The sequence below is a fragment of the Opisthocomus hoazin genome, chromosome 8 (genome assembly GCF_030867145.1).
Source record: "Opisthocomus hoazin isolate bOpiHoa1 chromosome 8, bOpiHoa1.hap1, whole genome shotgun sequence".
Classification (NCBI taxonomy): Eukaryota; Metazoa; Chordata; class Aves; order Opisthocomiformes; family Opisthocomidae; genus Opisthocomus; species Opisthocomus hoazin.
This window is the reverse complement of record NC_134421.1, coordinates 24,631,836-24,648,683: the sequence shown is the minus strand read 5'-3', so window position 1 is coordinate 24,648,683 and position 16,848 is coordinate 24,631,836. Positions and strand designations below refer to the sequence as shown.

The 16,848-nt window shown below is 41.2% G+C and overlaps 2 protein-coding genes across 4 annotated transcripts in view; both read right to left on the bottom strand.

Annotated features, from left to right (window-relative positions):
- Window positions 1-16,317, bottom strand: part of POC1B (POC1 centriolar protein B) — a 56,178-nt gene extending 39,861 nt beyond the window's left edge. For 2 of the 3 annotated variants that reach the window (XM_075428088.1, XM_075428089.1), the window contains exons 1-8: window positions 16,235-16,317; window positions 15,940-16,024; window positions 6,973-7,144; window positions 6,000-6,179; window positions 4,616-4,723; window positions 3,627-3,742; window positions 3,104-3,237; window positions 2,290-2,358 (exon numbers count right to left, since the gene is read on the bottom strand). In XM_075428088.1, coding sequence (XP_075284203.1) covers window positions 2,290-2,358; window positions 3,104-3,237; window positions 3,627-3,742; window positions 4,616-4,723; window positions 6,000-6,179; window positions 6,973-7,144; window positions 15,940-16,024; window positions 16,235-16,249 — 879 coding nt within the window. In that variant the 5' untranslated portion in view covers window positions 16,250-16,317. The remainder of the gene's footprint in view (window positions 1-2,289; window positions 2,359-3,103; window positions 3,238-3,626; window positions 3,743-4,615; window positions 4,724-5,999; window positions 6,180-6,972; window positions 7,145-15,939; window positions 16,025-16,234) is intronic. The other variant, XM_075428090.1, reaches the window with a different exon arrangement.
- Window positions 10,858-16,017, bottom strand: GALNT4 (polypeptide N-acetylgalactosaminyltransferase 4). The gene is made up of 2 exons (XM_075428087.1): window positions 15,940-16,017; window positions 10,858-15,498 (listed from the first exon to the last, which is right to left on the bottom strand). Exon 2 carries the CDS (start codon window positions 15,474-15,476, stop codon window positions 13,725-13,727), a length of 1,752 nt encoding a protein of 583 aa, XP_075284202.1. The 5' UTR covers window positions 15,477-15,498; window positions 15,940-16,017; the 3' UTR covers window positions 10,858-13,724.
- Window positions 16,318-16,848: the final 531 nt, after the last annotated feature.

The window sequence follows — 16,848 nt, the reverse complement described above, 5'->3', positions numbered from 1 at the left end:
CCAATCAAGATGGACCCAGGCTAACTCGGACATTAGTAACAGTGAAAGCAAGATGCGTGGATCTCAGTACAAACTATACAAACCTGCCTCAGAACCTGGCACTCGCAGGACATTTCAGTATTAGATTCGTTGATTCACAGCAGCTCACTGTACCATAAACAGGAGGTCCTGCTTTGTCTCCCTCCTCAGCCATGTAGTTCCACCACCTCCATCACCCAAACCAGCATAAAAGTTATTCACATTTTTTATGTGGCTTTTATCTATTTTTTCAGGCTAATTTTCTGCTGGTTTAGCAAATCAAATTGGCTCAGCACTGAGTGTAAACAAGGGTATAGGCAGGAGGCAGCAGAAGCAGGACCTTTCATCAGTGGTGAGCATTTGAGCTGCTCAAGCTCTAAATATGTTTCATTTCACCCTGAAGTGGAAGGCCATGCCACTTCAACTTCATTATCACAGATAAAATTCGTAAAACCAGCATGGAAACATCTGTATATGCACTGAGTGTCTCAACTGCAATGCAGTGTAAAAGCATCTATGCACAACCATAGAAGAATAGTTATTTCATAAGGAAGTATTTTCCTTTATGTCAAGGCAGTCACCAGACGCAATGAGTTGTCTCTTCTATATGGTAAGAACTGAAATAATAGCACAGGCTACCTTCCAAAGAAATAGGTATAACTTTGCTCTTTCACTTAGAAGGTCTTATGTTTTCCATGAAAGTATGTAAATGAAATAATTTGTCATGTGCACATACAGCCAAGAAGCGTGAAGAACATGAACTTCAGAACACTACGTTTGGGTTTTTTTGATTGAGGGAAGAAGCAAACAGGAAGAAACAAAAAAGTATCCAGTGCTTGCTTCATATACTTCATGTGCTTTTGAACAAAGCGTTCAGCCAGCTCTGCACCAGCCAGAAAGAAACTTGAAACTAGAAGCAGACATACTGGTTTTCCGTCTTTGATGGAGAAAAACTAGATTTTATCAGGTGTCTGAGAATGTAAGTCTTCAAATAATATGTGTATAGAGCAAGTAATCTGTGGTAAACTTACAATGAATCAGCTGCCTCCAACTCATGCTGCAGACTGACTATCTTCTAGATACTGTACGAGGGATAGAAGATGATACTTCTATGGCCAGCCTCTGCTCATCAGCTTGACATTGCTGACCTGCCAGCAGAACTCTTCAAATGAATACACCCTACATTTACAGTAAACCAACTTAATTCTATCACAGTGAGTTGAGAAGAAGTCCCAACACCACTCTCCTGGCACACCTGGAAGAGGGCTATGGACAGGTCAGCAGAAAAGGATGTTTGTGGAGTACATGTGTAACAGAAAATGGACACTGAGGAATAAAGTTCTTATGTTTACTATAGATATATACATAGGCACATTAAAACTTACAATACAAACGTGAAAGTTACAGCAAAGTAAGTAGCCCTCTCCCAACAGAACATTCACAAGAAAGAGGGAAAAACTTCAACAGATAAAAATGTGCCTTTCTATAAAGTAAAATAAACCACAATTCATTATTAGACCTACTATGACAACTTTCAAAATTCAGTTTTTACCTAAGAAAGCACTTCCTGATGAAACTGTATCTTTCCTCATGCATTCAGCATGAAGCCACTACAGCAAACTGCTGAGAAACATGAGTCATCTCAGATTTTGCACTAAAATACCTACTCACTCCATGATCCCACATGCCACCAGCACTACAGCATGGAGTCAGAGCAGGAGAAAGGCAATGACATGACTGCACTGAACACGCATATCATTCAGGCGGCCCCAAATTCAAAGGAACCTTGCAATAAGACAAGCACTCCCAGAGTACACTAGCATTTATTTGGGAGGTTGAGTTAGGCTTAATACTGTAGGTCCTTTCCGTCATTGTAGCTTCTCAGATGACTCTTCTGTCATGTGACCTAGTTTAATACACGCACTTCCTCTCAAGTTAAGTATAATACATCAATCTTCATAAAACTCACAAGAAAGTACTAATGAAAAGAAAGGTCAACATTTCAGAATTACCTGGGAATCATAAGTTTCATTTTGGAACTGAAAATGCTCATAAAAAACTTTAGTATGGTAAATAAGTTTTTATATTATGTATTTATAATGTTTCTCCTCAAATTTAACGTTAGGCTAAACAAAGTCCGTATAACACACTACCAGACAGAATGCACGTCAGTATACAGTAATTAGCATGTTCCTGTGACATACTATATTTAACTCCCATCCACTGTAACAAACATTAAGACACTTAACTTAAAGAGACAATACCACAAACCTGAGCATCTGCTCCACCTGAGGCAAATTTTTCACCACCTTTTGAAAAAGTCACAGAAAGCACAGGTCCCTGAAGGAAACAAAATTAGCATACAGTAGAATTATGCTATTGCTGTAATCACGGTATTTTAATGCAAAGAGAAAAACACTTCTACCGTTATCCAATATAAACAGATTTTTCAATTTTAATAAAATAAGGAACAATTTAACTGCAGTGAAATTTTCACAAAACAACTTGATTTAAGAGTTACTATTGCACAACTTTGTAAGATACTGCATTACAATTACTACAATCAATACTAGGAAAATAGTGGCATTTTCCTTAGATACTGTATTTTAACTGCAATGAAGAATTATCAAGTTTATATGACATTACTCAAGACAATGTTTTTGAGCGATTGATTATCAAAAGTAGGGTTTGTTTTGCATTAAGAGGAAGGGGAGAAAATGTCTACCATTCCTCACAAAAGTTATCTTCCACAAGCTTCCCCCTCCTCAGAGAGCACTGTTTTTCAATAAACAAAAGATTAATGTGCCAAATAATTGACTTTGACAATCAAGAGAGTGAATTATTAATTAATTCAGAACTTAACATCAAGGATGCATACAACACTGACAGATGAACTGCATGGTCGTAGGTAAAATTGATGCATTTCCTTATGTACTTGTGACAAGGTGTATTAATACAATACTTTGCTAAAGTTTATCTGCAAGTTGCAAGATACAAGACACGATGGCATACATGTTACTTTGCCTTTGAAAAGATACTGAATAGCTTATTAAAATCTCCATTTAAATAGGATTATTTTGTATACCTTGTGTCCATGAAGAGTGTAAATAAGTCTTCCTTCTAAGAGGTCCAAAATCTTAAGGGTACCATCAGTAGAAGCAGTGATGAGATAGTTACCAGAAGGATGGAACGATACACAATTAACCCCTGCTCTGTGAACTAATTTACAGAAGACAATATTCAAAGACTAGATATCTAATAACAGGACATCTATCTACACTTTATTTCTTTGCTCTTTTCTATTTCCCAAAGAACAACCTACTTCATTTGAAGGAAAAACAACAAAAATGCTGGGGCATAGCAGCCTCTCCAAAGCAATTTTTAGAACAGAGCTAAGCAAATAAGAGAAACATTGCAAATGAGTAATCAGGATTCAGTTTGAGTTTTTAAGGTTGCTAGACTACAAAAAAGATTACGTACAGAATGCCAGTATGACCTGTTTGCCCACTTCCCCCAGTAAGGAATGAAATCATACAACCTAAATAAATCACATTTCGTAGCAAAGAGCTTCATTCTAAAGAAAATACAACAAACTACATTGCTTTTACCTTTGTAATGCTGCAGTAGCTTGTTCATTCGAATATCCCACAGTTTCACTGTGTGATTGGAACCTGCTGAAGCTATACATGTACCACTCGGGTTGAAATCCACAAAATTTGCAAATCTAAATATAATTAATGAAAATAGATTAATTGTATGCTTCCACAGAAATATTTGGAGAAATTTATATATAGAAAAAATAATATTAACACTGAGTTGCCACAAACATGTGTGGAATCCACGTGTATGAAAACTCAAATAAGGTATTTCAAGCAACTGAAATAAGCATGAGAAAACAAGATGTGCATGATAGATCAGACTATATAATCTGTTTTTTGTTGAAAAAATAGTATAATTGTCCTGACTCAAAGCTTTAGTTTGTGTTGGAGTACAAAGTTCCTAGAAGAAAGTGCTGCAGAGTTTATAAGCAGCAAATAAAAATTTGTCTAAGAGCAGAATATCTAGCTATAATGTTTTAGCTTGGAAAAAGGATAGACACGGCAGCCATGAAATTAGCAGAGTACATATACAAGATTAATATTCCACGGCATTTGTTAATTAAAACTCTGGTACCAAGATGTTTAAGAAAACTGCAGATAAGTAAAAGCAGGTATTTTCTAAGCCTATATAAGGCATGTCACTAAAGCTAACAGAATACTGTTTTCTTCAACAAGTGGAGAATTCTTAAACTTCTTGTTGAAGCATCCAATATCAAATAGCATTATCGAAATGTAGGAAAAACATAAAACTGTTCAAAAATCCAAAACCAATTTGACATCTCTCTGGCTTATTTCTTGACTACAGGAAAACAGCTCGGTAAGTACAACCAGTTAACCTCTTTAAAAACGTGAGCTTAAATAATAAAAGTTCACATGGGTGGTAGAAGAAGTTTGATCTATTTTCAGATACAACATATATATGTTAACACCAAAACCCATGAATTTAATCTCATTGAAACTACACATTTACAATTCTCCTTTTTTGTAGTAACACTTACCCTCCATAATCTAAGAAGCTATCAATACAAGTTTTATTTCTCGTATCCCAGATCTTAACAGATTTATCCTCACTGCAAGATGCTATTAGTCTTCCATCAGGTGAAAATCTGGAACAAGCAAGTGTACATATTACTAAACAACTGATACCACCTAGATTAGCATCAGAGATGTAAGTAGCAAAACCACAGGAATGAAGAAAGTCTTATTTGGAGCTAAAATGCATAGCATTCAAAGAATATTTGAATTTCTCATATTTCTCATGGAGTAATTAAAAGATCCTCCTCCCACTCTCTTGCCCACGCCCCTCCCCCCCCTTCACAATCAACAACAATTAAAAACAGCCACAAGTAAGAAAACAGGGCAGGGGGGAAGTAAGGGCAGCCTAAGGTTGTCACTTCAGATACCGAAGAGATTATTATAGAAAACTATAGGCGGAAAGACAAAGAGGACACAGTAAAACCTTGTGTTCCATTTCAACCTACATATATAGTCTCTTGTGAGTTCCCTCTAGGCTTACAAACTGTCAGCAAAACATTCATAATTATTCCTAGACTAGCAGACTAGGTTTTTAAGCAGGAAAATTGATTTAATTTCACCAATTCTTATTATTTCTCATATTGAGTAACTGCACAAGGACATTAGAATACTCTTCAAGAACTTCGACACGATTTCCTAGAGCTTTTATTTTTCATCTCAACAATCAGATACTTTGGAACCTTGTAGGGCTTTGCACTTCACGAGTGTTTAATTTCTTTCTCAAGAGGTTTAAATCGGGCCTCTCAGTTGCAGATTTTCCATTAACATCAAAAAAAAAACAAAACAGCAAAGAACATTCTTTTCTTGTCTTTGAAGACCTGCCCTGCCTTTAAATAGGATGCAAACCTAAACTCTCAGTACATAGGCCACTTTTTTACCTTTTGCAATTACGTTATCTTAACTCATATTGACTCATGACCATTCTTTTATGCCACTACTGTTCCAAGAATAGTTGAGAAAACCCCTACCATGCATAATAAATCTAGAAACAAGTGAATGCTGTGAAACAAGTTAGTACAGCACAAACACATACAGTACTGGGGAAACAGACAGGATACTGATTGAAAATAAATATAGAAGAGCTTCTCAGTCCTTTAAAGTAAAAGAATTAAGACCTAGCAACAGATTTAATACGTATACATATTAACACAGAGCAAGTTTTCAGACTTCAACTAGCAGATATATATAAAACATGTCTGTGTGCAAGATCATTTACTAAAATTTTATTATTATTAATAGTTCATCATTCATCATTCACAGATTATTCTTCTCTTAGTTCTGCTCTGAAAAATAAAACTTCTTTGTTGGGAGTTCTGCTTCTTTAAAAAGAGAATAAAAACAACTTACTTGGCACAACGAACCCAATGACTGTGTTGGAATAGGGAAAACAAAAGGCCCTGACGGCGAACACTCCATATTTTTATTGATTTATCATTGGATGTTGAAACTAGAAAGTGGCCATCATGCGAGAAGCTCACGCTACGAACAGATGCTGTATGACCTTTCAGTACTGATGATTCACCATGACTGGGAAAAAAAAAACACAACAAAAGACACCAAACCAGAACAAAAAACACAATTATATTAAACAGATAGTTTAAAACACCATAAAACTCAATGTTAACATATTTGGAAGCTTATCCAAATGAAAAAGCAACGTATACAGGCTAAATCTTAGCATTGCCAATATCTTGATCCTTATTCACATATTAAATATTAGAATAACAGACTTTAAAGTAATTGTATTTAATGACAAAGTTTAGAATAACTGTGCAATTAACTGTCAGCTTTAGCCTCCATACAGTATTTGAAAGCAAATTTATTATGTTTTGACATAGCAATCTACAAAATGCTTAAGAGTTAAAGTAACATTAGTCTTTCCAAGATCATTCTGAATAGCTCGTAATCACTATTAGAGAACAGTCTAAAAAGATAAATAAGTCCATTCAAAACACTATTTTTCCAAAAATGCTATTTTTTTTGTTTTCTTCATCACTTGTCTCCCCAAAATGAAGTACAGCCATGTAATCCTTATTAAAAGAAATACATCCTTTAAGCCAGAGAAATACTACCAAGCATAGTCCTACACACATGAAATTATGACCTCTGAATTGCTACATTTTTCTTTGGAAACTACAGAATATTCAGTAAAGAACGAAATAACACAGTAAAGAACAGTGATGCTCATGCTTCCCAGTCTCTGTTTCTGTCAAAGCCCAGGGACGTGGGAAGGAAAGAGAAACTTTATTTGAGTAAGGACTCAAATATTCACATTGCACATTAATGACACACATATCCAGCATCGCCCAGTTATACTGACATGCAAGGAATCCACAGTCTCACGGTACGATCTTGAGAAGCTGAAGCAAGTAGCTGCCCATCTGGTGAGAACTGTACACTGGTCACCGCTTCCGCATGGCCTACAAATCTGTAGGCTCTGCATTGTGTCTTCAGCTTCCACACCATAAGAAATCTATCCAAAGAGGAGGTAGCTGGCAAGAAATAAGAGGTATTATGAGTCCAATCACTGTTGTTAGAAAAATCAGAGCTAGTGACTATGGATTTGGATTCACCAGTGAACTTGCTGGGTAGCAGGGGGAGGGAGCCGTTATTGGGTTTTAATGGATACTGGGCCTGAGCAGAAACCTGGCAGCCAGCAATGCCAACACCAGGCTTTTGGCAGGACATCAGCAGGCTAGGAGGAGTAAAGGATAATTCTTAACAGGTAGCTCTCCCACGTATTAAGCAAACTGGCTTACAAGTACTTTCAAGCTACAGAGCAAAAAGTCCAAAGCTGATCACCATGCACATGTCATTAAGTCCGAATTCAGATTTGGCATTACCAGATACTAAGAACAAGAGACAAATTGTTCAGTGAGCTCACCTTGATCTCCAAGATGAAATTTGTTTCAAGCATCAAGTGTTTGAAAAAACAAGCCAACTTAAACTCAATGTATCGTTTCAAACACTTCAGATATCTACACTAAAGTGTATATCCAAATACGACAACTCTGTAATCCTATTTAAGTACCATTTTTTTTTATACTAACATTTGTCCAGTTCAAAACACAATGTGAAGTTGTTGGTTTGATAATAGAAAGAGATGAACTTTTTATTTTTTTGCCTTCACTTTACAGGTGGACCATACTATCTATATTTGAGAAAGCTAACATAGCTTTTTTCAGAGCTTGATCATTTTCAGGAAACTGTAAGAAGCAAAAGCAATGAGCATCTGAATTAAACTGATGAGTTTGATATTCCTACGCCCCTATTATCTTCATCTCTCTTAAGCACTAGCATGCAGGTTATAAATAAGAACAGAGGATTTGTACTCCTACCCCTCAGTTATAAAATTTCTACTCCTAGTACAGAAAGGGAGGGAAAGGAAGAACAGGGACCTCCTGGAAGTTGGAGAGGACATTAAAGGGATGGCTCTTCCCTTCCAAACCTCTTTCAGGCACCAACATAGCACAAAGGAATGGAGTCTGTTTATTAGCACGTGTATCAAGGCAAGCCTTCAACAAAATATTAGATATTAAACTCTTCTTAGAGATTTGGCACAGAGTTTTGATTTTTTTTTCTCCCAAAAGACTAGCTTCCAGTAAAAGATGTGGGACCAGACTACTATTATGCCCATATCAATAGGCCTAAATTTGACACAGAAGTACAAGATCTTCCCTCACCCCCCCAAACTTTTCAGAACTCTATTTTACAGAAGGCTCTTTCTAATTGTACTTGAATTATTTCATTTTTCCCTTTGATTCAGAACAATGTGACCAAGAGTGGCATAAAACAGAAAGAAAAAAGGGAAACATAAGCCAAACCACAATTTGAACGCATCACTTTGGAAACATGGAACAGACAAGATTGATGCTTTCTAAAACAAATAACATACGAACTGCCAATTACACGTGGAACACCAAGAAGTACCTTATGAACTGCATCAATGCCAGGTAATAAATACCAGTCCTCTTCACTTTCAGTTCTAAAAACTGAAGGAAATATTTTAAAAGACGCCAACACAATAAATTCAAAGTCTGGCTTCTTATAGCTTGCTCTTACAGATGGATTTTCCCCAAGGTTAATGCGACACAAGCATCGACCTGAAGTTCTCCTTTCCCTGGGACATCCACAAGCGTCTTCCTTGCTCTCCCTCTGGACTCCCTGCTGCCTACGTTCACACAGCATCCTCTCTCCAACCTGAGATAAGTTTCTCTCTTGAAGCCGCCCGCTCATTACCATGACACTCAAAGGCTATTATTATCTCTGATACTGCAGTTCCAGTCCAGCTGAGAGCACCCCAGGGGTGATGGAGGGAAGAAGTTCAGGAGCTGCACAGGAAAGGGGGAGTAATTGAGAGATCCATTACAGAATTATTTTCTTAAGGTGCACAGGCTGATGTGAGTCTACATCCAAAGAGTATGTGAGAGGCATAAACCCAGAAAAGGAAACAAAGTCAAAACTCTGACTCTACATTCAACTTTGGCCCCTATCCCACCATGGAAACCAGGTTCCTTTACCATCAACAAGGTACAACCAAGACAGGGTCTTCCCTGTTCAAGCTGGCTGAAATCAACATTGGTGCATATGGCTAACATATAAGCATCGTGCTCTACGGTAAACAGATCACCTTAGCCAACAACAGGCACCAAATACAAGAGTCTGTACGGTAACAGTGTTGCCAGCAATAATTTCCATTACCTATATTAATCTTAAAAACAGTTTTATACATAAAATCTGCTATATAATTTACTATTATCAAATAAACTTCCCTGGTTTTCTTTTTATATTCCACTTTCAGGGATTTTGCCTACTTCGTAACAATGCTTCTCCAATTTACTCAAGCACTGTATCTCAAGAATTGCTTCTTTCTCCTTTTATGTATTTTTTTCCCCTCAAGTTCATGTTGTCTAATGCATTTAAGTGTTCAAAGGGAGGGGAGTGAGGACCTTCCACGACAGATTACACACGGAGTCCTGCAGCAGTGCAGACCAGACCCAGCTGTTATGTTCTGTCAGCACTTGCTAAGTATGCCAGCACCAGGCCACCAGTAAATGGTGCACAACAGATCTCCAAGGCTAATTTACAGTATTGGAACTGAAACAAAAGAAACTCTGAAGGTCCAGAAGAATTTTTTAAGATGGGCTGTACCACAGACAGGTCCGTTGCACATGCTACTCTGAAAAAACACGACATAACCAGAGGTTATGGTTAGAGGTGAAAGAAAATCTGTCCTTTCTGTAGTAATGAAGTATTTGATCAGCCGCAGAATATAACTAGAAAGAAGCAAGCTGAAAATTCACACTGAGCTGACTCCAACATGCAACTTAGTCCAGTTCACAACCTCAGTGCCTTTTTTTTTTTTTTTTTAAATAAATGTCAGTGCTTCGGTACACACCCAACTATAGCTAATGCGTCTCTAGGTAATTTGCTTTTCTGGTGATGAGTCATAACAGAATTTAGCTTGGCCTTAGGCAAAGGCCAAGTTTACACATCATGTTGCCGCAGTTCTCTAAACAGATATCTGGGCTTCACAGGTGCCACGAAAAAAATGTCATATTATTTGCAGTGAAACCAAGCTCAGCTTTTAAGTTGTGAAAATTGATGGTATACATTTTCATATATACACATGTATATATGAAGACACAAGTTGCCACAATATGGAATTACTGTTACACTCCCATTGCCGAAACTACCACATCAGTGACTACAAGTTGTGTAACAGATCAGAAGAGTCAACTCAGCCCGGCTTTAACTGCTTGATGGACCCCTTGGTCACCATTGCCCCCCAACAAATACTGAAGCATCTCCAGTATAATTAACTCACTCAGTGCAAGGATTACAGGTCAGACAGAGTACAGGGCAGTGCACAGGATGGGGGTGTGAATATTCAGACACCACCACCACAAACCCACACACTTTACAGGAACCCTGCAAATCTCAGTGTGATAAGGTGCAACGTCACAATGCAAACACATTTAACAGTGACTCTCAAGGTTTCCTACCTGGAAGAAAATATTAATTAAACCTCTGTCAGTGGAGCTGATCTGGAATTCTAAGTGCAGTGGATGAGTTGTGAGGAACTTGTAATAGCTCCCATGAAATTCAAATTCATCACTGATTTTACCGTATACTGTATGTACTTACACAAGTGGAAGAGAATTGAAAAATCAGCACATTAGCCAACATTTAATTATCATTCTGGATTTTATTTTTTTCAAAAGAAACACCAATCTTCCCACATTTATTCAGTGTTTACATTCGATTTCTTTTAATTCACTTAAAATCAGTAGTTTAAAATATATACAAGTATTCCCCAAACTTTCAAAGTCTACCAGAATAGAAAATCTTTCAGAGTTTTAGATTTTCCAGAAGTCTGTACACACTGAAAAACAACTGGATTGGAGTATTTCTGTAGAATTGCTGCAAGTCAGTCCAAAACTAGTGGAACTTTAAATGGCAAGGGGCTTTTTTTTTTCCTCCTCTTTCTCTCTCCTTCTCTAGCCCCCTCTCCCCAACCATTTTTATTCCGATTGGAAACAAATTTAATTTTATTTATTTACTTTAGGACCAGGTTATTTACTTTTGCTTTTTTACTTTTATTTTTCTAAATAGCCACAAAAATAGAATGGGAAGTGGTGGGAAGAAGGAAGGGTTCAGATACATGTGGAGAGAATAACTTTTCAAAACTTTTTAAGAGGTAGATTCACTTAGACTTATTGCTTAAACAGATAAGGAACACTTTGAATGTCAGTTTTAACATGAATGTAGTTCTTAATAGGAAATGTAGTTTTGCCAAGTCCTAAAAAAGTTAATTGTATAAAAGTTTCATAGTCACACCATTTAATTACTTTCATCTAAGGAAACATGCATTGCACATACAACTCATACTCTGCCACGTAGGAGAGCCCAGGCCTTTCTACTCTCATTTCTATTGAATGTAACAGTTTACAGCAAGCTTTTCACAAAAGCACATACTTTGTATAATTTATTATCCCAGTACATAATGACTGGATGCCTTTTAAAATTTGATAAATGGATCATAACTGGTAGGTCCACAAAAGAATTCCTTGCTGCAGAGTGGAATGGAATTTTTCAGGAATGTCTCCCTTATATAGTAAAGAAGTTCCCTTTTTTTAACAAAAAAAGAAGAAAAAAAAAATCAACTGGGGGGGGGGGGGAGAAGAAGAAAGGAAAAAAAAAAAATATCAAATTGCAAGCAAACTCCTAAACATAAGTTAGAGATTTAAACAAACCTATGCCACACAGTGGCAAGTGTTTTTAGCATGATTCAACACTACATCCCCAACTGCCAATTTTCTTCTTCTGTTCCCCTTCTATCTTCTCCTGCTTCCACCCGAATCTCTCAACTCCTTAAAACCACTATGATTCAAGAATACTTCCTGACTTCCTCTTGCTTTAGTTTTGGCAAATCTACATTTATTTCAGGTCTCACTTGCTCTCTTTTAATCCTTCTACCTGCCAACACCTGCAGCAAATGCACACCTACTACATTCCTCAAGTATCCAGATTCTTACCGCCCGCTTGCTCAAGTTCCTACCTACCAGCCCCATGTCAAGAATTACTACGCTATGGCTACTGAAGAACATTCATCACTTCAGCAAAAGTAATCAGAAAAGCTGAAACATTAAGGTAAGTGTTCAACTTAAAGCATATAAAGCTAAAGACACAGATACTAACACAAGATTTTTTTTTTCCCAGTATACTATATCTGTCACATCTACTGTCTATAATCATGCCCAAAACAGATTAGTGGCATGATTTGAGAATCAATATTCTTCAAACACAGCATACTAGGATACAGAAAATATTCTAAATAAGTCGTTCTGCGAACCACCTAACCAACAAATCTTGGTTTTCTCTAAGCTGCCCTTTGTCTTTTCAACTCCCCTCACTTCAGGAACTCCAACTTCCCAACCTTACCCAAGGTCTCCCATTGTACTATTGTGACTAGAAAGAGACAGAGCATGCTGCGTTATTTCAAAACTCTACCTAGGGCTGAGGTATGCCAGCTGTTGCCAAAACACATGATGCAAAATAAGACAGCCCAAGTTTTCCTCTGTCTCTCCTTCCTCTACCCTGCTGACAGACATAAAAAAAAAAAAGATACATGGTATATTGACATAAGCTACGTGTCCCTAGGATGCTGGGCTTAACACAGAAAAGCTCACACAGAGGCAAAGCAAATGCTGAATATATAGCTAAGAAACAGCAGTAGCTAATGCAGTTCTGTGCCTTCTTTCCTTCTCCACTACTTTTAAACAGAACTCTAACTTGTAGCCATCCCTATTTCTTCCATGCGTAGTACCACCAGCATGTCTGTGGTTCCACTGCTACCACACTCTTCTCTAACTGCATAAGAGCTCCCAAATCACCCTCATGAGGTAAGTTTTCCAGAATAGGCACAAGACTGTGAAGCAGTGCCAAAGCGCATCTACTAAAAAAAACTTCCTTTTCTTCAATGTAATATAGCTAGTTGTCACCTTGAAACCCTTAAGAGCATGCGAATTCCCAGAAAACTGCGGAATATTACAGGGATTGAGATTCATCTTCCCACATCAATGTTGATTCAATCACATGCTACTGTAGCATTCCTTAGGGTGCTAGATACGTATGTTATAATGTATTTGCAACATAGGTCAGTTAATTCCACTGCAAGAACCTTAACGTTAACTTCTGTAAGGAAAGATTCTTTACTTTCATGTAACCTTACCTTGCAGGTTTAATGTGTATAATTTCCTAAAGAAAAAAAAAACACACTCCTCAGTACACTCAAAAGCCTTTGTTTTACCATAATCAACAGATCAAAAGTAAGAAAATATCAGATCAAAATTTTACAAAAATAAAAGGCATTAGATCTGTATTCAACATTTTAGAAACCCCAGTATTTACTTTTGCTTTCCACATAGTTCACCACAGCAGACATAGTTTCTACACCACTACAGATGCATCTGAAGACATTCCAAGGTATACAATCAAATGTCGCTATCTGCTCACGCATGTAAAACCCTCAGAAACCACAGTCCATTTGATTCGTACTATCAGCAGTGATTATTTCTCAAATTTCCAAATCTGATTTTTATCTGCAGCATTACAAGGTCCCATTTGCACATCAGCACGTCCCTCAGTTGTACGATAAGCAGTAAGGCACTTTCCCGAATGAGGATGATAAATAGTCCCATCTTCTTTGAAATGCCATATAATAATTTCTGGAACAGGAGATCCATCTTTTGGGCAGCTCCTCATACCTATGAAGTCTTCATGTTCAGGGACTTCAGCACATAGCTCAGTTACAGAGTTAAATCTGATCTCCTTGTTTGATGTGTATTCAAAAAATTGATTGCCTCCCTGACCATGGCATCCAAAGAGAGAAAGGTGAGCTCCAGTAGGATGATGTTCTGGTAAGACATAGTCAAGGCATTCTGAAGGTATTCCTGCACTGCGGACAGCACCATGCCAGCCAGGACGATCTTCCGGTACATGCAACTCAGCAAATACGTTTCTTAAATACCACTTAAAACTTTTGCATTTCAAACGCTCTCTTAGTATCTTTCTTTCAGAAATATCTCCATAGTTTTCTTTTCTTGCTGAAGGATTTCTGTTGTAAAAGTGCTCTTTGTACTCATCCATCCACACCTCAGCAGCACGTGCCGTGTTCTGAAGGAAATTCGGTCTAGCATAGGGCGCTCGCTTTGGAAACACGTGGCCTACATGGGAGCACGGATGAATTTCCAACATGCCTCCACACTGCCAAACCCTAAATGATAATTCTAAGTTCTCCCCTCCCCAGACATCCATTCCTGTATCATAGGTACCCAGGTACTCAAAATACTTCTTGCTGACAGCAAACAAGCCACCAGCCATAGTTGGGGATCTGATTGGGTCGGTTTCAGAATTGCGCCTGAGACGTTCAGGTTTAGGCACAGAGTGCCACTGGAACGTCAGCCGCCAGTCAAAGCCCCCAATCATGGGCTCTGCCGTTTGCATGTAGTATTCAAATGTTTTCCAGTCAATGGTGTCAATGACAGGACAAACAATCACAGTCTCATTCTCAGCAATCCTCTCGAGCAGTGGTTCCAGCCAGCCAGAGACACATTCACAATGGCAGTCTAGAAATGTGAGGACATCACCAGTGGCAAAGGTAGCGCCAATTAAGCGTGCACGAACCAATCCCTCTCGCTTGTTGGTTCTTATCAAACGAACTCTTTTCAAACTGCTTATGTATTTTTCAAGTTCAGTCTTCAAATACACTTTATCACTCAGGTCATCCACCAGTATAATTTCTTTTAGAAGCACCGAAGGTGATGTTTCCAGAACACTATGTATCGTCCGCAGCAACGTTGACCAGGCTTCGTTGTAAAAAGCGATTACAACGGATGTAGTGGGCAGCCTTCTGTAGTTGTAAGATTTAGTTTTACAGCCGCCCAGTCGATTATCTTCAATGTGCCGGTGAAGAGAGATTTTATCACTCAAATAAATATTAATCGCATACTTCTCAATCAGCTCTTGCTCCTGTTTCTTCTCCTCAGGACTCAGCTGCAGGCGAGAGGGTTTACCCCACTCTCCCGGGGCACGAGGATCAGGCGGGGATTTGTCATAAACAGGACGAGCCAAGTCCACAGCCTCGGCTGCTCCCTCAGAAAAGCGCCTCTCCCACTTCCCCTTGGTGATGCTCTCCCCGGCGAGGGAGGCTCCGAAGGAGGAAACCGACAGCTCGACCACGAAGTACGCGATCATCAGGAAGCCGAGAAACGCGCAGCTTTTGCGGACCCACGTCCATCTCCTCGCCAGACGGATCCTCATCGTCGGCGGTCAGAGGCAGCCCCTGCCCGAGAGGAGCTCCGTCAGCCGCCGCCGGCTCCCCGCCGCGCCCCCGGGACGGAGGGGGCCGCGGCCGCTCCCGGCTCCGCGCCCGGGCCGCCGCCCGAGCTAGCAGCTGGCCCCTCCGCGGCGGGCCCAGAGGCTTCCCGCGGGGCAGCAGCGGAGGCACGGAGCGGCCCCCCCGCCCTCGGCGCTCCCCTCGCACTTCCTCCTCCTCCTCCTCCCCGCTCGCCGCGGGACAAACCCCTCCTCCCACCCCGTGGTTTGCTCAAAAAGTTGTCGCTTCAGGAAGGGGCAGAGACTCCTCGGCCCGCCCGGCCGGCGCGGGAGCCCGCCCCGCCTCCGCGCCCGGCCCCGCACGCGCCGCGCCCGCCGGGCAGGGAGCGAGCCGCCCCGCCCGCGGCACACACGGCGCCCGGCCCCGCCGCCGGCCCCCGGCACTCACCCAGCCCCGCGCCGTCCGCGCTGAAGGCGACACCCGTCACCGCCGCTCCGTGGCCCCGGCAGGGCCGGATCAGGGTGGGGTCCTCCTGCGAAGAGGGCGCGCACCGTCAGCCCCCGGCCGCCCCAGCAGCCGTCAGCGGTCCCCCGTGCCCCGAGCGCTCCCACCCGCGGGGGCAGCGGCTGCAGCCGCGCAGCCCTGGGCGCCTGGCCACAGTCGTCGACCGCGGTGCCCTCTCGCAGGCCGGCGGCCGCAGCTCGCCCGCCCTCCGGAGCGCTGCCCGGGGCCGAGCCCTTACCAGCGCGCAGGCCATGGGCGGAGCGCGGCGCCAAGGCAACGGCAGCTGCCGGAGCGGAGCGGCACGGCGCTCCGTCAAACGCCCCGCGCTCCAGGCGCGGCCGGCCGAGCGCCGAATTCATCCACGGCGCCCACGGCGCGCCCCGCCACCTTCCCATTCGCCGGCCGCCCCGCGGGGGGCGGGACCGCAGGGCCGCCTATCGGTCGTGTAGGTGCTCGACTCCCTCTTAAAGGTGCAGGGCCCTGGTCCATCACCAATCGAATCAGAGTCGGATAGTGAGAAATAAACCTAGATCTTAAAACACCTTCCCCCCACCCCTCCGTTCTTCCCAGGCTCAGCTTCACTCCCGCTTCTCTCCCTCCTCCCCCCGAGCAGCGCAGGGGGACGGGAATGGGGGTTACAGTCAGTACATCACACGTTGTCTCTGCTGCTCCTTCTCAGCGGGAGGACTCCTCACACTCTGCCCTGCTCCAGCGTGAGGTCCCTCTCACAGGAGACAGTTCTCCACAAACTTTTCCAACGTGAGTCCTTCCCACGGGCTGCAGCTCTTCACGAACGAACTGCCCCAGCGTGGGTCCCTTCCAAGGTGTGCAGTCCTTCAGGAACAGGCTGCT